The 26,543-nt window shown below is 54.5% G+C and overlaps 1 protein-coding gene across 3 annotated transcripts; it reads right to left on the bottom strand.

Moving 5' to 3' along the window:
- Nucleotides 1-77: 77 nt before the first annotated feature.
- Nucleotides 78-26,538, bottom strand: LOC102063787 (receptor-type tyrosine-protein phosphatase T). Of its 3 annotated transcripts, none has more exons than XR_012578096.1 (30): nucleotides 26,306-26,538; nucleotides 18,468-18,662; nucleotides 17,686-17,898; nucleotides 17,002-17,244; nucleotides 15,908-16,144; nucleotides 14,213-14,452; nucleotides 13,350-13,640; nucleotides 12,752-12,849; nucleotides 12,083-12,278; nucleotides 11,839-11,950; nucleotides 11,485-11,719; nucleotides 11,212-11,251; nucleotides 10,572-10,677; nucleotides 10,320-10,387; nucleotides 9,884-10,026; nucleotides 9,658-9,745; nucleotides 9,004-9,074; nucleotides 8,573-8,609; nucleotides 7,743-7,840; nucleotides 7,449-7,565; nucleotides 6,217-6,374; nucleotides 6,004-6,139; nucleotides 4,589-4,738; nucleotides 4,318-4,417; nucleotides 3,729-3,808; nucleotides 3,176-3,310; nucleotides 2,612-2,737; nucleotides 2,024-2,181; nucleotides 1,608-1,705; nucleotides 78-1,102 (listed from the first exon to the last, which is right to left on the bottom strand). XR_012578096.1 is itself a non-coding variant. In XM_074532723.1 (30 exons), exons 1-30 carry the CDS (start codon nucleotides 26,406-26,408, stop codon nucleotides 1,028-1,030), a joined length of 4,143 nt encoding a protein of 1,380 aa, XP_074388824.1. In that variant the 5' UTR covers nucleotides 26,409-26,538; the 3' UTR covers nucleotides 78-1,027. The 3 variants fall into 3 exon arrangements, 2 of the variants coding, with proteins under 2 accessions (XP_074388824.1, XP_074388823.1); XM_074532723.1 differs by having other exon boundaries at nucleotides 1,608-1,743; nucleotides 26,348-26,538; XM_074532722.1 differs by having other exon boundaries at nucleotides 1,608-1,743; nucleotides 26,306-26,537.
- Between the last annotated feature and the right edge of the window lie 5 nt (nucleotides 26,539-26,543).

The raw sequence follows: 26,543 nt of genomic DNA, 5'->3' as shown, positions 1-26,543 counted from the left end.
GGTGCTGCCTGACAGATTCTCTGATCTACTGAGCTGAGCTGGACAGCTCTAATGTGAGTTTGGAGCAGATGTGTGGTGGGAATCCATCAGCAGTGATGGCTCTCCACACACATTTTGGCCAAGAGTGTATTCTGTGCCCATGCTGTAGTATCTCTGTGCCTTCAGCTCCCTTGTTGCCCCTGTGCCAGGCCAAACCTGGAAGAAAAGCGAAGATCAGGGGTCACCACCACCACAGCCTTTATTGGTGAGACACAGGACAGAAAGCCATGGGGCCACTCCTGCTTCTGAAGCCTCCTGCCTTTGTTTCTGGGGTGCTGCTTGAAGCACATCCAGGATATTCCTGTTGAGACACCATAATGTGGGATTGCCATGGTGCAGCCACAGGCTGATGGGGAGCCTCTGTGGAGCTGGTAGGGCTGTGGCACTTGGAGAAGCACCAGGAAGATGCAGCCCCAGGAAGAGACTGTGTGGGGTTTGAAGGACTAGTTCAGCCCTGCAGGACCATGGGTTGTCCCACTCTTGGCTCTTGCTGACTTTGGGCTTCATGCTTCTCCCACGGCTGGACAGATATCCTGTGCTCCTGAGCACCATGGATCTTACAGCAGTGTGGGACTTCTCTGACCAAACACAATGTGGGTGCTGGTGCTACCCCACTGTCCTTGGGGCTACCTGAGGGGACAAGGGAACCTGCATGGGACAGCTGTGCTCTTCATCCTTGGCAAGGAAGCACAGGTGCAGTCCTGGTGCCTCTGCTCTGGTCTTCATGCTCAGGTGTGATTCCAGATAAGTTCCTGCACAAATGCTGGGCAGAGGATCAGGTTCCCATTTCAGTACTTGGCAAAAATTTGGAGACAGTCTAGCCTGTGTTCTCCAGCCATGGAGGACCCTTTTTGGGTGGTTTTTCAGGGCAGTGAAGCATCTTGAGGTCATGCACATCCCTTTTTTTCCCCTCTTGCTTCCACTGCTACTAATGAAGGGCTGTCCAGGGAGTCAAAGTCCCATCCAGAGACAGGCTGTGGTCATGCCCCTATTTGAAATTCCCATAGGTTTCAAATGAATTCAAATAACTGAGGGCTAGTTCATAGCAGAGCCCATACTGTTCCTGTGGATAAAAGGATGCACTTGAGGCTCCAGTGGACCAACACCTGCAGTGGCATGCCAGCATTGGTCTCCAACAGCTTCCTGACACAGAGCATGCCACACACAGGTGCACTCCACCCTCCTCCTCCCAGCTGGAATTCACAATCCCTGCTGAGGAATCCAGGCATGTGCTCCAGGAGCTGGAAGGATGTGCTACACCAGCACTGGAACCAGCTGGTTTTGGCAGGAGAGCCAACATCCATGACACCAAGTGTTAAGCAGCCAGGTGGACCAGAAAGGGTCCACTCATCATGCAAAATGCTTTGGTGCCCCCTCAGTTCTGCAGAACCTGACACTGAGGGAGTGGGTGTGTCCAGCAGCAGAAACTGGAGCTTTCAAAGATCTCACTGGCACCTGGCCTCAGGATGATCTGAGCACAGAGGGGCCAGGGCAGCTACTGGGGCCATGCTAGATATGGCTCTTGTTGTGCTGCTGCCATCCCAGCTGGGTTAGAAGTCAGCACCTACCACATTTTTAATGAACTGTCTGCGCCTCCTCTTCAGCATCCTCACAGCCTGGGACACATCCACCATGCCCTCGCTTTGGATCTGCTCACACAGGAAACCTGCAGCACAGAAGATCCCACTCCGGCTGGCTCCGTCCCTGTGGAGGAGGGCAAGGGGAGCTTCATTTGCTCTGGGATGGCAGGTGGCAGGGCTGAGCCTCAGAGCTGTCCCCCTAGACCCCCACACTCTCTCCAAGAATGATCTTGGCCATGCATCCCACATCCAACCAACCTCCACAGGGAAGTCTTCCTCCCTCAACCTAGCTGAATTCATATCCACACATCCACCCCAGATGGAGCTGTCCCCAGTGTCACTGACACAGCCTGAGCTGTGTCCAGCTCTGTGCCATGGCTGCTCCTCCAGTAGACATCACTCACCAGCAGGTGACAAGGATGTGTCCATCCTGGCTCTGCCGATGGTGTGTCTCCACCTTCCCCAGCAGGCTGATGATGGTGTCAGGGTTGGGGGGAAGGTGCTGCTGCATGGGCCAGTCTGTCAGTTGATGTAACTGGATTTCCACTGCAGATTTCTTGGGCTAGTGGGGAAGAAAGACAGGGGGCTGGGCAGAGCAGAGACCTATCGGCTTCATGGAGGGAAGGGGAGGGACAGTGCATGCCAGCCCTGCCTCAGCCACGCACACTGGATCAAGGGAGCAGCCCCACAATGGGACATGCCACTCCAGACTTTGCTCTTCTTCACCAAGTGCTCTGAGAGCAACAGACAGAGCACAAGAGAAGAGCTGAGCTCCAGGTGCAGCTCAGACCTACACCAGTCCTGTGTCCAGCTGCCTGCAATAGTTCCCCTTTCACGAACCAATGAGATGTACAAACTCCATCCACAGCTGCTGTCCTCCATGGAAATGCACACAGAACCACCTCTGAGTTCTACCTCTGTCTGCAGCCTCACTTCCTTGGGAGTAACCTCTCTGACAAGGCAAAACACTCTGCTCTGAGCAAAGGGCCCACCTGCTGCCTGTTGCTGAGGACAAGTGTCCAGGTTGTGAAGCCAGCCCCAGGCTCCTCTGAGATCAGCTGCACATGGAAGCGGCCGTAGTCATCTTCACCCTGGCTGGGCCAGAACTGCACGTACGTCTGGGGGAGGGCGAGAGGGGCCTGATCACACATGGCCCCGCCTGCACACAGGGCAGAGCTCGGCCCCTCACATGGGGGGCTCACAGCAGCCCCTCTTCCCAAGGCCACATGCACATGGCTCTGCCAGACACCTGCTGGGCACCAACCCAGTGCTGCAGCCAGAGAATAACACTCCATCACACAGGACACCGGGGTAGGAGTCAACAAAACCCGAGGGATGCTCATTTGCAGTGAGACCGAGGACAGCCCCCTGCTGTGGAGCTGTGGAGCTGGGACTGTCCAGGGCTCTGCCAGGTGGAGCCCCCAGGCTTGCAGTAGGTCCTGGTGCAAGCTGGGCTCTCATGCTAAGATCCTTGCAGGGGCAAAGGCAGAAATCACACTGCTCGCCCCCACAGGGAACCAGGAGAGGGGAGAGCTGTCAGAGCTTGGGCTGCTGACCTTGTCCAGCTCCTGGAGTTCATTCAGCACAACTACTGATGTGCAAGTGTAATCCCAGACCAGAGCCCAGAAATCCACCAGCGTGGTGGGGAAAGGCAGCTGCGTGATGATGATTCTCTCCTCCTCGGTGTACGTCTGCAAAAGACACGACGATGTGCGTGTGGGTAGAGTCCCACAATGCCCGAGAGCCCTTCCCGCAGCGGGATGGCTCCCTACCGCCCTGCTGACATGGAGAAGGCCCAGCCGGCCCAGCCCTGCTCAGAGCAGCTCATGTTAGCGCGCCGCTGCCCTCTCAGCTCATCGCAGCCGGGCTCAGCTCGCAGCAGGCTGGGCTGGCACACGCTGCTGCGCTGCCTGCGCAGGCAGGCTCCGCCGATCGCGGTCGCGGGGGCCATCTCCTGGCAGCAGGGCCGGCAGGCACCGAGCAGCAGCCCGAGGGCCGGGACACCTCCCCCGGCCGGGGGCTCTGCTCTGGCCCGGAGCAGGGCTGCGCAGGAGGGACCCGGCTGCCCCGAGCAGCTCCCGCTCCCGCGTAAGGCGGCCGGAGCCTTACGCTGGCAAAGACGGCGTTGATGTAAGCTGGCGAGCCGTCTGCGTTCACCGAGGACATCAGGATGGGCCGGCAGGAGTCCGCTGCGGAGGCAAGGAGCACAGAGGGGGAAATGATGGATCGTTCCCTCCCTATACACAGGCAGGGGGCTTTCCCTGCAACAGGCACAGCCAACAGAGCTCCCTGCAGCATGGGCTGGAGAGGATTGAACGGACAGGCACCACCACACCCACGGCTGTGACAGCTCAGGCTACCCAGACAAGGGATGCCCAAAAAACCCTGTGTCTGGGGGCACAGCACATCCACCCTCCTCATTGCTCCCTGATATGCCTCATCTGAGCTTCTCCACTGGGAAAGTTTGACCAGGGACATATTTATCCCAGGTGTACCTCATGTACCTCCAACAGGCTCAGAAGGAATCAGCCTAATCTGTATTTATTATCTCCTAAGCAGAATACAACAACTGGACCCTGAGCCCAACTTGTCAGTGTCATGTGCCAGGGAGGGAAGCAGCAGGAAAGCATCGTTCCCCCCATGCTGCTGTCAGGCTCTGGCTTTAGAGCAAGAGGCTGCCCAGCCCTGCCGGTGTTACCTGGCAAGATCCCTGGCTTGCGGTTCTTGGCTTGGTTTCTGGGTTTCTCTGCTTCTCTGCATGGCAGGAGCTGGAACAACTCAGAAAATCTTTGCAGGGCCTGTAGAGATGATTCACCCATGTCAGTCCTGCCTGTCAGCAACTCATCTTCTTGGGCCGCATTGGGAGCAACGATCCCCCACCTCCATCCCACTGCTGGGGAGGGGAGCAGGAGGGGACTGGCATCACCGCTGAGCCCCCACAGCACCAGTGCACCATCCCCTGGTGGTACCTTGAACTCCTTCTCCAGGGCGCTGTTGCAGCCTGAGGTCTCATGGTCCCGCAGGGAGTGCACGCGGCTGGCGATGCTCTCCACGGGCACCCCGGTGCTGCCGCAGAGCAAACCTTCCAGCAGCGCCTCGTACAGGAAGCTGTACTGCTCCTGCGGGAGGACACGCCTCAGCTGCACAGTCTGGAGCCAGTCCAGGAGGAACCCTGGAGCTCCAGATCACCAGCTGTCTTCAAACTGACCCACAAGCTTCATCCTTCACCTTCCTGCTGCAGATCCCTGAGGCCAGACACTTCTCATTGCAGGCAGCCCTGGTTGGGGACACTGCCAGCAACTCCAGCAACCCAGACAAGATCATCTTCCTAAGATTCAGTGCTCCCTCTCAGACCAGACCCCTGCTGTGGGGAAGGCAACCCAGGAAACCTGCACACTAGTTAGACCTTGTACAAGAGGCTGCTTGGTCCAGCCAAAGCTGGTTTTCTCTGAAGTGGCCCAGCACTAAGCAGACCATGGGGACATAGTCCCTAGGCCAGGACACTGCTGCCCAGGAGCTCCCAGGTGGGGAGACTTCCTGAAAGCTGGAGGCACTGGTGGACTCTCGTTCATCATTCTTGCCTACAAGACAGCCCTTCTGTGTCAGGGTGACTGATACCTACAAATGCTGCTGATACGTCAGAGAGTCTCAGGGAAATGCGGATTCTAGCTACCTTTGGACACAGCATTGAGAAAAGACTCTTCAGTGTCCATCACCTGGTAGCCCTAGTCCCTGTGGCTAGATCAGGAGCAGCATGGCTAATGTGGTTTTGCATGCCACATCTCTGGGAAGGGTGGTGTTGACAGCAAAGGGTTAAAAGCAGCACAATGCTTTTAACCTGCTTTCATTCAGAAGGAGCATGGTGGATTGTCTCAAGTGGCCTTACAGCTGGGAGCACCAAGGTCTGGAAAATGACAGTGTGAGAAATCCTATAGGTTGTGTATAAACAGCCTATTGCTGTTGAACCTCTCTCTGCTTTGTGGAGTACAATCCATACAGAGGGAATGTTGGTGTTTACAGAGACCTGGAGCCCATTGCCATGAACATGGCTGAGCTCCCTGTTTTGGGACACATCAAAGACCAAAGGTCACAAAGACACAGAGGAGATCAGAGCCCAGCTGGTAAACTACAGGTGCACAGGCCTTTGTTAAATGGGTGAAAAGAGCAGCCCCATTGTCCCCCAGGATGGACTGAGCCCGATGGTGCTGGTGTTCCCACTTATGTGTTTCCTCCTGGCATCCTCCAGCTAGCGAGGTAATGAAATAAATTCACTCTTGGCATTTCAGCCATAGTTTTGTGGCTATTCTGGCCACTCGCCTGTGTCGAGTCCCACAGGTGGGCATTGGATCTGCAGCCCGAGGTGTGCAGGGAGCAAATTCCTCACCTTGGTCTGCACCATGCTGACCCGCTGCTCCCGCAGCTGCTGCACACAGCGGAACACATCCACCTTGCCCTCAGCCTTGCCCATCTTCAAGAGGAAGTCCAGGGCGATGAAGGTGCCTGTGCGCCCGATGCCGGCGCTGAGGACACGGAGCAGCACGGTCAGCGCTGCCCCCACTGGCCGTGCCCCAGCACCCAGAGAGCCCCAGCGCGGTACCTGCAGTGCACCAGCACGGGGCCTGCAGGCGCTTCCAGCACCCTCTTGTTCACCACCTCCACCAAGCACAGCAGCTGCGACGGGTTTCTGGGCACCCCGTGGTCCGGCCACAGCAGGTAGTGAAACTGCTCCACTGCTCTTGGCAGAGCACAGCCTGCCTGCAGAAAGGGAGACACAGCTGGAACAGGGAGCTGCAAGCCACCAGGAAACTCGTGTCGAGTGACTGCCTGCCAACCAGGAGGCAGCAGTGGAGAAAACCACTTGAGAGGGGCACCAGCACAGAGTGCTCCCTCCAGCACCACACCATAAGGACTGCTCCACTACAGCTCCTCAGATACTAAAGGGCAGATTCACCCATCCCACAGCCACACCATTCATTTTGTCCTCTGCTTCACCGTGAGCAGTGAACACAAAGCAGGAAAAGCAGCTCGTGCCCCAGAGAGGAATGATACAAATCACAGCTTAGGGTATTCCCACAGTCATCAAAAAGCCCTGGCTCACCCAGAAAAGATGTACCCTAAGGCTTTTACTACACTCATGTGAATGTAGTCACTTGTTACCAGCCACTGCGATTTTCCCTAAACACCACATTCACTTGCCACAAACTAATGCTACATCTCACCATTGGGTGCTCTTGGAACTTTACATTTCAGCTGCATATTGCTATGAGCAAGACAAGAAAGGACAGAAATATGCATAACTGCAATTTCTTCATTTTCTGCCCTTTATCTGAGGTGTGACTTCCGCAATAGCACACATCTTGGCAGGTGACCTTATGTAGGTTATCTTAAACCATAAACTATGTGTCCAGGTTTAGGGCTGTAAGTGACCAAGGAGCTTCAGTGTGGACCTTCTGCAGATTGATTCAGGTGACAGGCAGGCACCTGTCCCACCATCCTGGATGTGCAGAGATTCCATTCCATAGCCTTTATCTGCTTTTATACCCTTTGTAGTCACCTCACTTAAGCTATCAAGTATCTACAATATTCCCATGTGCAATGTCAGTCCAGACTGCTCTGGGGTGACCACTGGAGCTGACTGACTGCCCTTGCCTGGCACCGAAACCTGGGACTGATGGCCTGGCATGGATTCCATTTATAGCAACCTGCTGACACTGCACCTTTTTGTGCTGGATACCAGGCTCCCCACAGGGTCCATGTCTGCCAGCTCCCACGAGCTGCTGGAATCCAAACACATCCTGCATTCCCACCTCAGCTCCATGCCAGGCTTACCTTCTGCAGGCAGAAGATGCGTTTGACAAGGCCTGTGGTGGTCCAGGTGTTGTTGAGTGTCACGGTGAAGTCTCCGTAGACCTGCTCCTGCTCTGGCCAATACTGCTCACACTTGATCTGTCAACACCAGTTAGATCTCTGAGCACAGGAAAACTCACAAGGAGAGCATTGCAGGGGTGCAGTGCTGCTCCCTATCCCTGCTGACCGCTGCACTGGGAGCACAGCAGGTGTGGAAGCCTGGGCTCTGACAATGCCCAAGCTGAGAGGTTTCCTCGGCTGAGAGGTTTTCTCTACCTTGTTCTGTTCCACTAAGCCCGTCAGCATCACAATGACTGAGGTCTTCTCCTGCCAGACCATGTGCCAGAAATCCACCACCGTCCCAGGCAAGGGGCCTTGGGAAGGAAGAGGAGAACCCTATGCAAGTGTCCACGCCATGGGCACATTTTTGGACATTCCCAGGCTTTCCTCTGCCTAGACACAGAGGTACAGCCAGGGGACATCAGCACCTGGAGGGGGTGCTGGCCACATCAGCTTCATCACCATGTTAGAAATTAGGACAAGGAGAAGGGAGAGAAGATGAGCCCATGTCAGGATTCACTGCTGCTTTGAGGGCTCCTGCTTGCAGACCCTTGAGATGACTGTCAGCTGCTCCCACATTTAGGACCCTATTTTCCAAGGAGCATTTCTGCAGCTCTGCAGGAAGCCAAGACCTCCTCAATGCACGCTGCACAGAGTTGACAAACACATCCAGGCTTTACACTACTGGGAAGAGACTGTATCCGAGTGCACTGGGTGCAGACATGCCAGGCACTTGCAGGATTGTCCCTGTCATGCCAGCTGCCAAAGGGAACAAACTAGGCTTGTGAGTGGAAGGACCATGTCCTCATACTGGGCAGTGAAGATACCAGCTCCAGCTGCTGCCAACCTACCACTGAGACCTTCCATGCCCTGTAGCACCTGTAACAACTGTTCAGAGAGAACTGAACAACCTCAGAGAGCCTGGAGACACAGGGATTTGGAGTGAGCCATTCACAGCTCCCTGGCTGCTATCCCAGTTCCCCATTTCCCAGATTGATCAGGGTAGTGAATGGCATCTCCTGAGGATGAGGTTTGGGAGCACCTACCTTGAGCTGCAATGAAGAAGCGCGGACTTCGGTAGGTCTGCAGGGGAGAGATTCAAACAGCTCTGATCACATGAGTTAAATGTTTAACAGGGAATGAAATAAAGGATCCATCCCTCAGGCACCAAAGCCCAGAACTCTCAGCACAGTGTGTCCCACAGCACCTTTCCTGGCCAGCACAGACAGTGGGTACCCAGGGCTGCATCTCAGTTCCTGTCCCCTCACGTGGGTCCCTTTTTGTTAGAGGTGAGAACTGCAGTCAAACCCAGAGTATTCCAGGCAGCTTAGAGAGGATTCAGTGGAAGCAACATCCCAAGATCCGCCAGCTTAAGGGCCAAAAGTGCCAGACCTCAGAGCCCCCCATGTGAGCAGGACTGTCCTCCTGCCAGGCACCTTTCCTACCCTTCCCAGGGTAACAACTCCTCACTACCTACATCCACATAGCTGGCATTGATGTAGCCATTCCCGGTGTCAGAGGGCTGCAGCACCACACGGCAGTGATCATCTGAAAGAGAAGGGAGGTGGGCTAATGCTTTAGGGCAGCAACAAAGAGACTGATTAAGGGGGAAGGCATAATTTATTAATTATTGTTTGTTGCCTCTCCAGCAGCACCCAAGGCCTCAGGACATGTTCAGGGTTAAAGAACAGCTGATGAGACAAAGGGTGACATGGCACAGCAGGAAGTGCAATGGAGTTTTAAGGAAGATTATGAAATGGCCAAATGTACACACCGTGTGTGGCCCAGAGGAGCTTTAAAGGTTGGAAGAAATTATGTCACTCCTTCCACTTTCCCACAAATACCTGCCTCTGGATGGTACATGACACTGTTCAGCACTGACTACCATCAGGAACAGGAATACAATGTTTGATTAAGTTTGCAGGAAGATTTGAAGAGCAGAACAAGGATACTCCAACAGGATATAAAAGAGTGGGGCCAGAAATGTCTCTGAGTTTCAGTGGCCATGGAGGATGAGATGAGTAACTCAGTATTTCTGAAGTGGTGGAGGGGCACCTACACCAGCCCAGCATCCTGTGCTACCCCAGCCAGCCCCAAGAGCCTGAGCCAGCCCTTGGAGAGCTCTGCTTACATGGGATGATGCTCTTGTAGCGGTTCTTGTTTTGATTACAGAGCTCCTTTCCAGCATTGCAGGGGTGCAACAAAGTGGAGGACAATTGCTGCAGAGGAAGAAAACAAGCCCACTCAGCACTGGGATATATTCTGGGGCTGTGGCCACAGCTGACTGCATCACACATCCAGGGAAGGAATGAGGAGTGGGGAGTGCAGCCAGGTGGGAAAGCAAAGCTAAACCAGACCTGATATTCTCTAAGAAGCCCAGCACCATGCCTGTTGACTGATTCATCATCTGTCTGTTCTGCCTCTATTTCTTCCCTCTTAAACATCTTCAGAGCCTCCAGCAATTCCTCCACCGGGATCTGTGTGTTTGGCTTGCGTACATCTGCAGAGACCACAAGGACAGGACTTCAGCACCCAACTAGTGCTAAACTGGTCAGTTCTGGAACTATGCAACTGAGACTGAGATGGCATTGCAGCAGCCAGAACTTCTCCAAACCTTATACTGTCCCTCCCCACACTGGTCCCTTCTCCTGGGAGGAGTCCCTTTCCCTGTGCCAGCCAGCTCTGACCACCTTGTTCCTGCAATGAACTTGTGGAACCTGCAATCATCCTGCCTGTGCTTTTAACAGACAGCCTGTCCAGACAAGGCACACAGGGCCCTTGCTCATACTGCACCTTTCTGACATCCTCTCAGGGGTATAGTGCTGCTGTTCTCCAACCCTCTTGAACTGTTGCACTTTAACCTGCAAAACAGCAAGGTAGGTGCACGGACCAGCAGAAGAGAGAGACAGAGCTGAAGCTGTTACCCACCTCACCACCCTGCCTCATCTCAGGCTCCACTTGCACACTCCATGCCACTGCAGGGAGTGTCCAAGTGGAGCTGGTGAATGCCTCACAGAGGGCAGGAGAGGTGAGCCACATACTGACCTGAAGATGACAAAAATCAGCAAAATCCCCAGTGCCAGGAATGCAACAATTAGTGCTACTGCCATAACCATGGGCTTTCTATCCAGCAGAGATGGTGGCTCCTGCCCTGCAAGCAGCACAGGCCAGGCTCAGGCTCCTGCACAGCCTAAACCAAGCATTGGGACATCCCACAGGGACATGGAGAGAAAAGCAACTTCCCTTGTCTTCCACCCAAGGCTTTGCATTAGAGAAAAGCTGAGGTGGGACAGAAGAAGCAGGTGTTTCCCGGGTGTCATAACCCCAATTGTGGAACATGTGTCCCTGAAGGCCCCAAACACTGTCAAGTGAGGTATCTACATGGAGGGGTTGCAAATACACCAGAGGAGGATTACTGGGACTAAGACTAAACCTGTGGTGATGGCAGAGATAATGTGCAATCACCAGTGGCTACTGGCCCCCACCTATTCAAGAGTCCTGAGGATGTCCAAAGCCCATCTACCATAGATAGCCTCAAAATACAGAGAACTTCTATGAAGACCAAAGTATGGCAATATTCCACTGCACCTGCCCTGGGCCGGCTTGTATCCAGGCAAGCTGCCATGCTGGCAAAAGGGAGCAGGCAGGAGGGAGGCTTGGGCCCCAGGAGCAAGGAGACACTTACCAAGAGAGAAGCTGTAGCAGACACAGGTGAACTTCTCTGCCTGTTGGAGGAGACAGGAGGAATAGCTCAGGCCAGTCCTGCAGCACTGGCCTAGCTGGAGACCAAGGTCCCCAGGCAGGGCCACCGAGGGAGGTGGCTGTGGCCCGGGAGTCCAGGGACAGCACGGTGCCGGGGCACGGGACAGGAGCGTGGGCTGAGAGGCAGCCCAGAGGCAGCGAGGGGCCCAGCCCCGGGAGGCAGCAGCCGCAAGGAGCAGGAGCCCCCCGAGGGTACCTGCGGCCCGCGGCGGACGAGGCGCAGCAGGGCCGTGTAGTCCCGGCCCGGGCTGAGGGCAGCGTTGTCCGCGCCCTGCCCGCGGCTGCCGTCGCCCAGCACGAAGTCCGTGGCGGCGCTGAGGTTGAGCAGAGCGGCCCGGTAGGCGCTGGCATTGGAGAGCTGTGCCTGCTCCGAGCAGATGCTCTCGATCAGCGAGGCATTGTGCGTAGCGGCCACGATCAGCTGGTGCTCCCTGCGGGCCCAAAGGCAGTGGCAGCGGGCCCGGGGGCCACGGGAAGGGAGGCGGCTGCAGGCCAGCGCCGGCGTGGGGAGAGCCCCGGCGGGGCTGCGGAGCCGCGGGGCTGCGCTCACCTGGCGGCCTCAGAGCCGGGGGCGATGGGGCTCAGGGGGAGCACGGCCGTGCCTTGCGAGGGGTCGATGTCGCGGGCGCCACGGCAGCTGATGGCCTGGGGGTGCGGGGTGTCTGCAGGGCAACAGCGGGGAATGAGCGTCGGCAGGGCCGGGCGGGCAGCAGCGACGGCCTCGGGCAGCGCAGGCCGGCGAGCAGGGCTGGGCTGTGCCCGGGCTCCCGGCCCGGCCCCACAGCAAAGCTCACCGGAGCTGCTGTTGCTGTGAAACTCCCTCGTCAGCGCGGCCCCGGCTCCAGCAGCCGTCAGCCCCTGGAGCATCACGGCGTAGCTGCTGCCAGGGCTGTGCCCCGGCAGCCGGTGCTCGGTGACGGAGCCATCGAGGCGCAGCCGCTCGGTCTCCACCACGCTGCTGTCCCCTGCGTTCCAGGCTGTGATGTTCAGCTGCGGACAGGAGACGCAGCTGGGACGCAGCAGCTCCCGGTGGCCGCTGGGAAGGTGCCCACAGCTGGCAACGTCCCTGCCAGCCTGCCCTTCCCTTTGCCTGCCCTTCCCTGTGCCTGGGCAAGGCTCTGGAGAGGTACAGGTGGGAGCCTCAGCCCCATGCGCAGAGCTCAGAACAGAGGAGAGGAGGAATTTGGAGCCAACCCTGAGGATGTGTCAGCAGCAACCTCTGCGAGCAAAAGGCTGGGCCTCTGAGAAGGGAGGCTGCAGTTTGAAACGCTGTAGATACATGTACTGAGTCTGAGGACAGGCCTTGAAATATCACAGGCACTTTGGTGTCGTGCTCCAAAAGAGGAGCCCTGAGCTTCTCAATCTTTCTGTATTTCTTCATGGCTGTCCCTTCCCACAGGTCCCAGTGTGCCTGCACAGAGCTCCAGGCTGGGAGGTGAGGGTCTGCCCTGCTCCCTGGGTACCTGGTATCCGATGATCTCCCCGTTGCAGGAGGGCGGCGCACTCCACCTGAGAGAGCCCCTGTCGGGATCCAGCCACAGCTGCTCCGGTTTGTCCGGCACTGCAAGCACAGACCATGGGGTCACACACAGGGCCATGGGCAGGGGCTGAGGCCACAGGAGGCTGCAGCAGCCCCTGGCCAAGGGACAGGCTGCAAAGGGACTCCCTCTGAGGGGTTTGTCCCCTGCAAAGGCTGTGTGTGCTGCAGCAGTGGGAAGCACAATACTGCCAGGTGGAGTGGGACAATGAGAAGGGGCTGTGCCCTGCTCAGGGCTCTCCCAGCCCCTTCCCCACAGGGCTCTGCACAGGACCCAAGCAGCTCTGATCCCAGGCACATCCCTGCACAGAGAATATGATCAGGCTGAGCTGAGGGGTGAGGGGAACACCTGTCCTCCCTGTGGCACAGCTCTGGACTGTTCCTTATCTGTCCTCCCTGTGACACAGCTCTGGGCTGTTCCATATCTGTCCTCCCTGTGGCACAGCTCTGGACTGTTCCTTATCTGTCCTCCCTGTGACACAGCTCTGCGCTGTTCCTTGTCTCTGATATTTCTGTGCACTTACCTGATTCCTGTGTTGTGAAGAACCATGAGAACAGGGTTGTGTTGGGAGGCAAGTCAATGGTGACACTGTACTCAGTGAAGGGCTGCAAAGGGGAGCAGGTGAATGTTCCCTCCTGGCCATGTAACATCTGCTCTGCATCCACCTCCTCAGCCTCACAGGGAGGGGAGGAAGGCGCTGCCAGCCGGCACATGGCCCTCATGCCCTGGCAGGCATCAGGGAACCTGCAGGTCCATTTCAGTTTGATGCTGGTACTGGAAATCTCAAAGCTCTCATGGTCAATCTGGAGCGCTTCTGTGAAGGAAAGATTGCCAGAAGGTCACTTTATTCCCTTCCCACCCCAGCCATGCAAGGATGTTGCAGTCAGACCACTTTTCTCATCACCCAGCCCAATGGGATAGAAAAGGAGAGACTGAAGGTGGTCACTGCAGCCCTCTGAAAGGGGAGCAGGAGGAGTTTGGAGTCATGGGGCTCTAGGAAACTGAATGTGAACCATTGGGTGGATTTCTCCAGTGGCACAGCTGCTCCTGTTCAGTCAAACATCAGGACACCTTGGGGAGAAGAGCGGGAAGCCAGGAGGGTGTGTCCCCAGCTGGGCTACATCCCAGCTCACAGGGAGCAGCAAAGGGATCCTGCCTGCCTCAAACCCTCTGAGCTGTGTGGCTGCAGCCATCCTTTGGTGCCATGGGAGAGCACAACAGGAGACATTTCCTTATGGTCTGGAAGCAGGAGCTGCTTCCACAGCCTCCATCCTCACAGAGCTGTGCCCAAGGAAAAACCCTGACCTTCCCATGCTGTCCCTTCTCAGAGATGTTCTCAGGATCTCCCCCTGCAAAGGATTATCCTGCTCCAGGTCCCTCCCTTACCGGTGCACTCCACACTGGAATGAATGGGGACCCAGGCACCTCCGGAGTCTCTTCCAAGCCAAAATTCTTCATTCCCAAGTGTCTCATAATCACTCTGGAATTGAGTCTGACATTGGATTTCAGTGAAGGATGGCTGGAAACCTTGAGGGCAGCTCAGCATCACTTTCTCATCCTTCTCATAGTTCTCCTGGTCTAGTGCCAGCTGGAGTCTGTAGTCCCACTGGGGCCTTTTGCACCCTCCTGTCAGAGGTGAAAGTCAGTGTTAGATGGGCTGGAGATGATGGGCTGGAGATGATGGGATGGGTATGGGTGAGTGGTGGGAGAGGGACGATGACACATCCATCTGCTGGGATGTCACCTGAGGGCAAGCCTTCTTGGGAAGGCCCTTTCCTGATGCATGGAAATTGTGAAGGATCACTCATCCATGAACCTGCCCCATTCCCACTTGTGTCCATGGGCACCCTATTCCCTCCTCCAAAGCCCGGAGCAGGGACATTCCCAGCACAATTACCCCTGCACCAGGGGACTCCCTCCAACCTCTCATCCAGGCTGTCACCCAGGCCAGCCCAGGGGGTCCTTGCTGGGCCATGGCACCACCGCTGCTGCTGGCATGCAGGGCCCTTCAGCCAGGGCTCATCCCTGCCACAGGAATCAGCCAGGCCCCTGTTACCCTCGGGGGCTCCTGTTCGCACTCCCTCTGTGCCTTGGCTGCTCTCCTTCTGCCCCACACTGCTGGGCAGGGGGACAGGGCTGAGCAGTGCCTTCTGCATTCACATCCCCTGCTTTAACAATGCCCCTGCCCCTTCCTCTGACACAACCCTTCCTGCTTCTCATCACCTGCTCACCAAATTCACCATGCCCCAGGCTCAGTGGGCAGTAGCTGAGCAACTGGTGCCAGCAGTTTGTCCAGGGCTGCAGGGGGAGGCTTTGTGGCAATGATTGCTACAGAGAAGGATGCTGGCTTCTGGAAGGATCCCTTGCCCTTCAAGCCTCTGCAAGAAGGTTTGTGAGGCCTGAAGGGGTTTAAAATACAATCTGCCTTCACCCAAAGGGGCACACGTGGGATCTCACAAGGTGCAGAGCAACTTTGGCACAAAGGGAAACGCTGAGCCAAGCCCCTTGTGCAGAGGCTTTGCAGTCAAAGAGCGATGATGGCAGAAGAGCAGAGATGCCCAGCTGAGCACCACAACCAGCAGCTTTGTCCTGCTGCCACTCCAGCCTGTTTGGATGGAAAGGAGAGACTGCAGGTGGTCACTGCAGCCCTCTGAAAGGGGAGCAGGAGGAGTTTGGGGTCATGGTGCCCTGGGAAACTGAATGTGAACCGTTGGGTGAATTTCCCCAGTGGCACAGCCGCTCCTCTTCAGTCAAACATCAGGACACCATGGGGAGAAGAGCGGGAAGCCAGGAGGGTGTGTCCCCAGCTGGGCTACATCCCAGCTCACAGGGGGCAGCAAAGGGATCCTGCCTGCCTCAAACCCTCTGAGCTGTGTGGCTGCAGCCATCCTTTGGTGCCATGGGAGAGCACAAGAGGAGACATTTCCTCCTGGCCTGGAAGCAGGAGCTGCTTCCACAGCCTCCATCCTCACAGTGCTGTGCCCAAGGGAAAACCCTGACCTTCCCATGCTGTCCCTTCTCAGAGATGTTCTCAGGATCTCCCCCTGCAAAGGATTATCCTGCTCCAGGCCCCTCCCTTACCGGTGCACTCCACACTGGAATGAATGCGGGCCCAGGCACCTCCGGAGTCTCTTCCAAGCCAAAATTCTTCATATCCAAATGTCCCATAATCACTCTGGAATTGAGTCTGACATTGGATTTCAGTGAAGGATGGCTGGAAACCTTGAGGGCAGCTCAGCATCACTTTCTCATCCTTCTCATAGTTCTCCTGGTCTGGTGCCAGCTGGAGTCTGTAGTCCCACTGGGGCCTTTGGCAACCTTTTGTCAGAGGTGAAAGTGGGTGTTAGATGGGCTGGAGATGATGATATGAGGAAATGGGTGTGGGTGAGTTGTGGGACAGAAATCCCTCCTGGCACTAAATGGAGAGAGAAGGTGACACATCCATCTGCTGGGGTGTGACCTGAGGGCAAGCCTTGTTGGGAAGGACTTTCCTTGAGCTTGCAAAATGTGGATTACTCATCAATGACCCTGCCTCTATCCACCCAATTCTCTCTGTGGCCACTCCTGACCACCTCCCACAGCCCAAAGCAGGGAGATTCCCATCCTATCTCTCCCTGTGCCTCTCTCCTGAGCACTGCCATGTTTTACCATACCCCCACTGGGCACAACTGTGTCTCTGCTGGGGACAGCTCTGCATCTCCATCCCCTGATGGATGGCATTGCTCCTCCCCCAGGTCCATCCCATACAGCCTCCTGTCCCAGTGCCAAGGGCTGAGCCAGCCCTGCATCATCAGGGCCCCCTTCATTCCCCTGTGCTCCAACCCCTGCAGGTGCAGGAGGTGTCCCCCATGTCCCTTATCAATGGGCCAGCAGGGGAACAAGCACACCTGTGCATTCCAGGGTGGCACCTGGAGGCACAGCAAAGATACTGGAAGCTCCATGGGCACCTGGCTGGCAGCCTTGGATCCTGCCCCTGGCCTGGGCACCCGGCTGGGAGCCCCAGCCTTGGCCTGCTCAGGAACCACTGCAGGAGATTTCAGCTTGCCCGGCTGGTTCTGCCTGCTCTGTTGTCTCCTGGCTGCGTTGTCCTCTTCAGCAGTTTGCTCAGGCAACAGAGCCCCAGGGAGGGTGAAGGCAGAGGGGAGACACGGGAGAGCTGCTGCAGCCTCACTTACCCATGCACAGGACATCCCCCTCAATGCGTGTCCAGGCACCTGTGCTGCTCCTGCCCCACCAGGCATCCACGTAGTCTGGTTTTCCAGAACTCACTCTCAGAATTTCCTTTGCACATTTGACCTCAGGGAAGGAGGGCTCAAGGCCTTTGGGACAGGTCAGGGTCAGTTCTCTATTCTGTGGGTTTCCAGTTTCATTTTCCACAAACTGAAGTCTTGCATCCCACTCAGGTTTAGGGCATTTTGCTGTCAGGAAGAAAGTGTGAGAGTCCTTCTCAGTGAGGGAATGCTCAGGCAGGAGAGGGACCAAGGCTTTTCCATGATGAACTCTGGTTAATGTCTGCATTCCACACCATGAGGAAACCCAAGGTACCCCGAGAGCAGAGGAAGAGCATGTGCCTGGGCAAGGAGGTGATACGGAACACTGGGAGAGAGGTGAAAATTGAGGGCAGGATCCTTTCTAACTTCCCTGTGAGGCACAACTCAGGAATAGACTGGGAGATGCAGGCATTGAAAATACCTGTCCCACACTGAATGCTTCTAACCCTCTCCACCTCGGATTCTGCTCCCAGCTGGGACCTGACTCTGAGCTTGCCCAAGGTGTCCCACAGACATGGCACGATATCCCGGTTCCCTCTACATTGACAGGTGCACATAGCAGGGGAGACCTACTGCTTCCCAACTTACCTGTGGTGCAACTCAGTTTCTTATCCAGCCTGTGCCATTTTCCTGAAATGTCCAACACCTGCCAAGTATTCCTCCAGTTTGCACATCTGATCACAGCAAAGGGAGGAGCATCATTCTCAAAGCAGCTCAGTGTCACCTCTTCACTGACCATGTAAAATGTCTGGTTTGGCCTAAACTGGAGCTGTGAGTCCCACTGGGGCTGCTTGCATTTCTCTGCACAGAGGAGAAGAGAAGGAGCTCATGTAAGCAGAATGGGAAGTGCTCTGCTGGGATATCTCTTTCTCTGACTTGGACAGGGCTCCACTCCTTTGGTTACCACATTCAACTGCTGATCCCTCTCTTGCAACCTTGAACAGAGTTATTGGTGGCAGCAGATCACCCCAAGAGCAGTCCCATCCATGCCTACTACAGTCTTGCAGACTTCCCAACTCAGGCTCCATTTGGGAAAAGCTGGACAGGGACGGAATTCCTTCAGCCAGAGTTCCATCCCCTCCCACCACCTTGGCCATACACCCACTCATTGTTGGAAGGCACAGGGTTTACAGTAGCCCCCAGTGCAGGGAGCCTTGTTCCTGCCTTTGACCCCCTCCCAGGAGCACAGAGCCCAGCAGGTGCCTGCAGCAAGGTGCTGAGACAAGAAGAGCCTTGTCAGTGCCAGGACATGGGGAAAGCCAAAGGTATCCAGCTCTGCCATTCCTGCACTGTCATCTGCACAACCAGGGCACAGAGGGTCTGCCACCAGCTCAGGGCCCTGGGTCAGGGTGGTGCAGGGCTGTGCTTACCCTTGCAGGTGGGAGTCTCATTCCACTGGATCTGGGCCCCTCTGGAAATGCATTCAATCTGTGGGACAGATGGCGCAAACTTCTCAGGATTCCTCCCACCACAGCTGAGCTGCACCACTTCGTTCAAGGCATAGTCGCTCCTCCTCGGAGTAAACTGCAGTTTGGTATCCCAGTTGGAGGGAATTTTACATTTTCCTGTGTGGAAAGGCCAGGAGGCAGAGCCTGAGGGTCACTGGGCTCCAGCAGCATCCATGAGATTGAGGGAGTTCCATCCGGAGGGGTGCCAATCCCTCTCTCTTCAGAGAGGTGGCAGAGATGGTACCTCCCAGGATGAGCCCCATCCCCCAGGTGCTTTATCCCTCCCCACACCCTCAGGGCAGTGCAGGAGGGTAATCCACAGGGTTATCCTGCCCACCTGCTGCTGAGGAAACACCCCAGCCAGTGGAGTCCAGCAGCCTGGGGGATGCTGCTCTCTCCCACAAATCCACAGGCTGTGGGAGTGCACCAGACTCTGCTGGCACCACTTATCAGCATTTCTGTCATTCTGCTGGACATGATCTGCTCACACCCACAAGCACGCTTGTTTGCTGCAAAATCCCACTTGAGTTGCCACTTTGCTTTTGTTCTGGATGTCACACTTGTTATTTCCTCTGCTCTGTCCCTCTCACAATTATCTCCTGGCTCCCAGCAGCAGCTACCTCCCATCCCATATCCCTGCCATCCTCACCCAAGGCAAGTGACAGCCCTCATGTGATTGGGCTAAAGGGGCTTAGAGCATGTGGGTATCTCACCAGCTGCATGTTTGGTTGTGTTTTGCAACATGAAGATTGGGCAATTGACTGAAGTAAATCTTCGTATTCATTTTCATTAAATTCTAGACAGGAGTGCTGCTGCCTCTCTGCATGGATCTGCATTTGGGTCTCTGCCCTCTGACCAGGCCCCACTTCTCACTGAACAACTGTAACTCTCTGTGAGTGTTCCTCCACCATACAAATTTAGCTGTAGCTCTCCAAACTTTGTCCAGTGTTACCAGGGTGCAGTCAGGCAGGCACAGAGGGTTTGCACTGCTTCCTACAGCACCCGAGTGGCACCAGGACTCCCAGGAAAGCAGGAGTGCTCTGCAGACATCATGCAGTAGGGGACCACACCAGCTGCACCTCCTCAGACAGAATGAAACTCCTGACAAATAAGTGGAAAAAATAGCTCCAAACTGGCAAATTGAGCATCAATTATTTCAGTTAGGTGACAGCTACTCTTGAAAGTATTTCCCATGTTTTAATTTGCATTTCAGGGCCCTGAATTGTAGAAGAAGGCCTGCATGAAGACTATTCACTGATGGGAATTCTTTGATCCTAGAGGTACCACAGAAATGTGAATAAAGTTGCTTGAAAAGAGTCATGTGAGTCCTGGCCTGAAGCAAGAACCAGTTTGAGGTATGGAAACTCTGCAGTGGAGGTAGCCTTGGGAGCTGAGGGAATTGTGAATGCTCATGAGCATGTCTGGCCTCTCCCACATGGCCCCACTCTTGACTTCAGTGTGAGGAGGCAGGCCTCAGCATTTTTCCTTTTGTAACTGTTCTACACCTCCTGGAAGCTGTGAGAGCTCCCACAGCACTCAAAACCTACTGGCAGCACCACACATGGCAAGCTGCTCGGCAGGCAACCAGGAGGAAAGGAGAAATTCTCCTTTGCAGGCACTCTGCTGACACAGATGCAGATTTCAAGAGGTATCTGGGACAACATCTTTCCACAAACAGGGATGCTCTGCTGGCAAGGGTGATTGCAGCTGCACAAGAGAGCTCTGCCTTGCTTGCAGCTCTCCTTGAGTCTTTTCATAGAGGAAAGCTCTCCGTGCTGAAATAACTGCAAATGAATCTCTCTACACTTGCCAGGCTTCCTTGCAGGGGTCGGCGTTAAGGTGAAAAAGTCACACCTCATGTTTGCTGCTTTAGACCTACTGTAAAAGCAGACCTACTGTAGCAAAAATCAGAGCTAGTCTTTGTTTAAAGTTTGTAACTTTTCCTTTTACTAAAGGTGCTACTTCTGCACAACTGAAATGAGACATATTTAGTGTTATGCTAATTATTGTTTACAGGCACTTAGGACTCATTCAGTTTTTCATAAGAGTAAAGAAGGGCTTGTGCTGGAAGGCTCCCAAGGAAGATCACTTAGTTCCAGCCCTCCTGTCGTGCAATACATAGGTTGTCCAAAGCCATCCACAGTCTGGCCTGGAACACTTTCAGGGATGGGGCATGCAAGCTTCACTGGGCATCCTGTGCCAGTGGATATCAAAATACTGACTGCAGCATCTCCCCCATGGAGTGGTCATCCATCAGATTCATACATTCCCAGTTTGGAGACAAGGATGTCACACAGGACAGTGTCAAAGTCCTTGCACAAGTCCAGGTGGATGATGTCAGTCACTCCTCCCTTATTCACAAACACTGTCACTCTTCCATAGAAGGCCAACAAATTACTCAGATATTATTTGATCTTTTGAAGCCATCACAAATAATTTCCATGTGCCTCAGAATAATTTCCATCAGGAACTGCTCCATTATCTTGCCCAGCGCCAAATGGAGACTGACTGGCCTGTAGTTCCCTGGGTCTCCCTCATTTCCCCTTTTTAAAAAGGGAGTTGTGCTTCTCCTTTTACAGTCAGTGGGAACTTTACTGGAAGTTGCTGGCGACAACTTCTCAGCTACGATAGATAAGGTATTTGCTACTTCCTCCACCCTCAGGACCCACACATGCATCTGATCAGGTCCCATGGATTAGTGCACCTTCAGGTGCCTCAGATGGTCTCAAGCCTGGTCTTTTCTTACATCAGGATAGTCTTCATTTTGCTAGCCCCTTCTTTTACCCCCTGCAACTCAGGTTACTTTTCCTTGGTCATGCGCACAGGAACATAGGTGCTGTGTAAGACCCCTGGGCTGGAAATGGGAGTGAAGTGGCACTGAGCTGGCATAACAGCCACACATTTCTGCCTAGGTGTCCACCTTCACCAGGGCTCCAGCCAGTTATTTCTCTTAGACTAGGAACTTATCAGACTTAATCCTTTGCAGGAGTATCAGCCTCTTCTCTGTTGTCTTTGTTTCAGATAAAAAGGCCTTCACAGATGTGCAAACTTGATCCAGGGCTTCCTCAGTGTTCCTGTCAGTGTCTGCTGAGCTGGAATGTGGGATACTGCTGGGATACGGCATGGATTCCAGCACAGCCTCAGGCAAGGGTAGGCATGGGTAGGTGAAATGTGTGCTTCTGCAAAGACCACAACTGTGCCAGCAGTGTGTTTGCCCTTCAGACACAAAGACTACACAGGAGAGCAGCCCTGCAGGCAAACCCTCGTGCTCCCTCCTTCCTTCTTCTCTGCCCACAGGGCCCCTTGCAAGCAGCAGGGGGATTCCTGTTCTCTGCAACTCATCCTTTCCTTCCCAAACTCTCTGAGCTGTGTTTGATGCCATGTGCTTGCTGAGAGGAGCTAAGAAAAGCAACCACTGTTTCCACAGAGAAAACCACTGTTTTTCCAGTTGCACTGGAGAGTTGCACTGTAAGCCACTGAGAACAAAACATGGGTCTTACAGCATTTCTCTGAATTTGGGAAGGGAGGTGATCATTTGGCCCCACTTTTTAAATTCCTCCCAGGCTCCCCTGTGCCCTTGGACCTGCCAGATGTGTCCCTGTTGTGCTCGGGGGCAGACAGAGGCTGACACAGCCCCCACATCCAAGCTGGGCATGGACCATGCTGAGGGGAGCCCAGGGGCTGGGTGGGAGAGATCAGCAAAGGCAGGCAGAGCCCACAGCTCATTCCCATACTCAAGGAATCCAGTGGTACACAGAGTACCACTACAGGGGAATGTGCCAGCCTCAGAATTATCCTGGAAGTTAACAGTGTCTGACAGAGGGGTGGGTATGGCAAAAAAAAGGTTGCTTGCCTTGCAGAGGGGCAGTGTACACCAGCAGGGCAGCCTGAGGGACTGCCAAAGCCTATTCACCTTGTGCACACAGAGCACCCTGCCAGCAGTGCCCAAACATCACAGCTCCTCCAGGGCCTGCCTCCTGCCCACATTCCTACTGCTGCAGAGGAGCTGAACCCCCTGTCACAGCACTGACACCATCTGCATCCAGGCATCTACAGCTGCTCAGTGTCCCTCCTTGTGGCATTTCTGATGATTGTTTGAGGGTGAAGCCTAGAAAGCTCTGCTCCCTGCAAAATGGGGAAGAGAGGACACTTTCAGTCCATGCCTGCTTTCGTCTCAAGAATATTGTTGATTACAACCCAGCTTGGCCTCACATCTCCAGTAAGTCCAAGCCTGTCATGCATGTGATTATCACCTGAGGCTTGTTGGAAGAAACCAATCTATGGCTGCTGGGTGCAGTCAGGATGCACCTCTGTCCTCATGCTCCTTACACCCCTTCTCAAGTCATTCCATAGAAATTGGTGTGGGAAAAGAGCACCTTGGAGCAAAGGAGCCTGTGCTCTAACCCAGGGTGGCTTCTTGTGTGCTTTGGAGATGTCCGTGGGAAGCTGTCAAGGGACCTCCACTGGAGAGATGGAACTCCCCATTAGTGCAAAGCAGTTGGATATATTTGTGGGGCTGACGCACTAAGGGAGAAAGGAGAGTGCTCAACAGAAAGGGGAAAGAAACTCTCAGCTTCCAACCTTGTAGGGATTAACAGCAACTGGGAGAGTAATGGAACAGTTTTCAGACACTTTTTCTTGCCCTGCACAGTGGTACGCAGAGAGCCGCCCACAGGCTCTCTGCCCCAGCTAGAGGAAGGACGCTGAGTCAAGTGAAATTTCAGCAAGGAAAATATAGAGTAGATGTGACCAAATAGGCACCTTTTGTAACGTGCAATGTGTGCTCACTGTGAAATGGAAATACTGAATGCCTGAGACAGGAGTGGTAACAAAAGGTTGGTCTATTTGCCTCCAAAGCCAGATATTTACTGTTTTGGATTTTTTTCCTAGTTAATGCTATTAAATGAATACACTCATTTCTGATATTATTTCTCACCCATGAATATAGAAAGCCTTTTCCAGAAATGTCTGGCCTGCCTGTCCCTGCTGCAAGGAGTTATGAGCCTGGCAGGCTAAACAAAGGCCCAGCATGGGCCAGAAGGGGAGGGTCAGGAGAAAGGAGAAACAGCTATGCTGATAATTCAGGACAGGCTCCCGGGTTCAGCCCTTTGCTTAACAGCAGAAGGTGTCCTTTTTTACACGGTATTACCTCACACACAAAGAAGAAAGGACAAGGTGAAATCTAAGAAGCAGCAGGCGAAGTTCAACCCTTTTGGCAGGGCAGCTCCAAGCTGAGAGAAGTGACAGTAAAGTCTTGCTGTGTTAGGTGCCATGTGCTTGCTGAGAGGAGCTAAGAAAAGCAATCTTTCCACCAGTGGAGAGTTGTTTTGCAAGGCACTGCAAACACGAACACGGGCCTCAGAGCATCTCTGTGCTCCTGACTAGCAACCAAAGAGCTGCTGAGCCAGTCTTTAAGAGTGATGGAGCAGAGAGACCCTGGGGATGCTCTGCTTGGGAGTCATGGCAGCGAAAGGGGATAGCAAAGAACGTCCTGAACAAGGACTGAACAAGGCATTGTGAGAAGAGCTGGGAAATGGTGGCACTTTAACCTCTACTGGTCCACCAGATGCTAAAGGACATGTGACACATGTCTAAGGACAGGAGGCAAAAGTCGTGTTTCCTGAATCTTTGGATGGTGATGGGAAGTGGAAGCATGGTAGAGCACACAGTTCACCACCCCTAAGGTGCCACAAGCCCCAGGCACTCCTCTGCAGTACCTCTTAGCACTCATGTTCCCCATAACTCTGGGCACACTTCGGAAACCAGCTGACACAAACCCTTTCAGATTGGCTACGGCTTAGTTTCAGCTACCATCCTCCCACCCCGTGGTCATTGCAGCTGTGCTCCTGGTTAGAACCTCTTGTCAGCTGCCACTAGATCACACAGAGAGTCAAGCAAGACTGACGAAAAAGGCGTCCGAGACAGCTTGTATGTCAGGCCCTATGCACAGAAAACGTGTCCTGGAAGCTTCCCCACCTGCCTTCCAGGTGAACTGGGGCTGTAAGGGGAGAAGAGTTTTGTACAGGTATGGCATTTTAGGGAGGAAAAACTCCCTGTGACAGCAGCACAGCAAGACAACAAGGTGACAATAGGACAATGACACAATGCACGCTGCACAGTGCATGGTGTCCCCATGATGGGAGGAGCTGAGCAGCAGGGCCAACCACACGTACAAACCACATCCTGTGCCAGTAACTGCACTGCTGTTGCCTTTACTGCTCTCTGTGGCACTATGCACAGCAGATTGTACCCTGTATCTGCCAGGGGATGTGCTCAGGAATCTCACTCTATTGTTCCCTCTCTCTGTCCAACAGCTTTACCTTGCCCCACTGCCTCTGTCAGCCCTTTCCACCCTAGCAGACCCTCCTGCCTCACTCGGGACATTTTCCTTGCCCTGTTCCTCTGCAAGAGAAGGACTTTGATCCATTGGTTGGAGCTCAGCAGAGGTGTCAGGATGGGATGAGCCCACATGCTGAGGATGCAAGCAGGGCTGCTCACATTGCTGGATGTGGCCAGCACATGTTTTTGTCTTGGTTCCTCTTCTCACAAGCACCAAGGTGCAAACTCAGCAATATCATCTGTGTCACGGGCAGCACCAGACTCCTCTGGGAAGGCTGGGTGACTGAGACCTGCAGAGTATGACAAGAGTCTGCAGGGCTACAGGAACCCTGCTGTATCCCACTGTACACAACACAGACAGATCCTGACCTTAGTGTGCACCTTGAAAACAAACGGGAAAGCCATGGTTGCACATGCTGGCCTGGGAGAACAGCTTCAGCAGGGATCTGGGCAATGGGAAGACACTCTGGACAGGAGAATATCCTCTGTTGCAGTTTTTGCCCTTGTTTATTGTGTGACAGTGATGTGCTGTGCTTACACTCTCTGCAGCCAGACACATTTTCCCTGGAAACAGGCTCCCATGACACCTCTCAAATAGTACAGCCCCTGACGCCACTTCACATCAGCAATTAAAGTTTCTGATCCCATTCCCTGTACTCTGTCACAGCCACTAGATCAGCTGTTTTCTGTAGCCTGCATCCACCTGGATCCAACACCACAACAGACCAGGATGACAGGATTAGATGCTAGTTTAATGATTTTTGTCATCTAGCTCCAAGAAAATTAGTTTAGACAAACACTCTAAGGCAGATAGAGAAGATCGCAAGGTCACAGTTGCTGCACCCACAGCTCAATTGCCAGGCAGTGCAGCCTCCTGGGAGGACAGACAACATGTGAGCCTGAAAATTCCCCCTGACACTGCTGGCATCAAAGTGTGCAGCCAGGGAAGGAGGAGCCCAGCAGATCCCTGGCTGTGCTCTGATCCTTCCAGCACCAAGGAAGTGCATTGCAGAGCAATCCCAGAGTATGGTAAGTCCTATCCCCAGGCTCTCCTGGACACCCAGGGGCTCAGCTCATGGCTCCCCAGGTCCTGGTTGGGCACCAGCAGCCATCTCCTCTGTGGTGAGGACACGGCACCCTGACACTGTGCCAGGACAGACAGACACCTTGTATTTCCAGCTCCATGGAGGAACACACAGACTCTGCAGAGGCTTTCCCAGCAGCCCAAGCCTTGCTGCCCTCCATCCCCAAACGGAGCTCTGCCTGACCACAACCCAGCTGGTGGACTTGGGCCCCAGTGTGGACGTCAGACTGCCCTGATACAGCTGCTGTACCCTGCACACCATAAGGCTGCACAGGGGCTCTGCAAAAGGAGCACAGTAAAACCTTCTCGTGGGGGCAGAGGAGGCAGCACTACTTACCTCTTCCCTGGGGTTGTCCATAGTTGTTGGGATAGGGCTTACCACGATTTTGTGCTGCCTGCAGAGGTGTGAGGAGCAGGAGAAGCATCCATTGCAGGGCCATGTTTGCCTATGCTCCAGGGCAGGACTGAGGTCTCAGCTACCCTGGCTGCCTCACTGCACACCCATCTGATTGTGAGTGGTGCGAGCACGCAAAGGAAACAGGCACGCAGAGAAATCACATATGGTGCAAGAAGCT

This window comes from Zonotrichia albicollis, chromosome Z, assembly GCF_047830755.1.
Source record: "Zonotrichia albicollis isolate bZonAlb1 chromosome Z, bZonAlb1.hap1, whole genome shotgun sequence".
In the NCBI taxonomy this organism is placed as follows: domain Eukaryota; kingdom Metazoa; phylum Chordata; class Aves; order Passeriformes; family Passerellidae; genus Zonotrichia; species Zonotrichia albicollis.
This window is presented reverse-complemented; position numbering and strand designations above follow the sequence as displayed.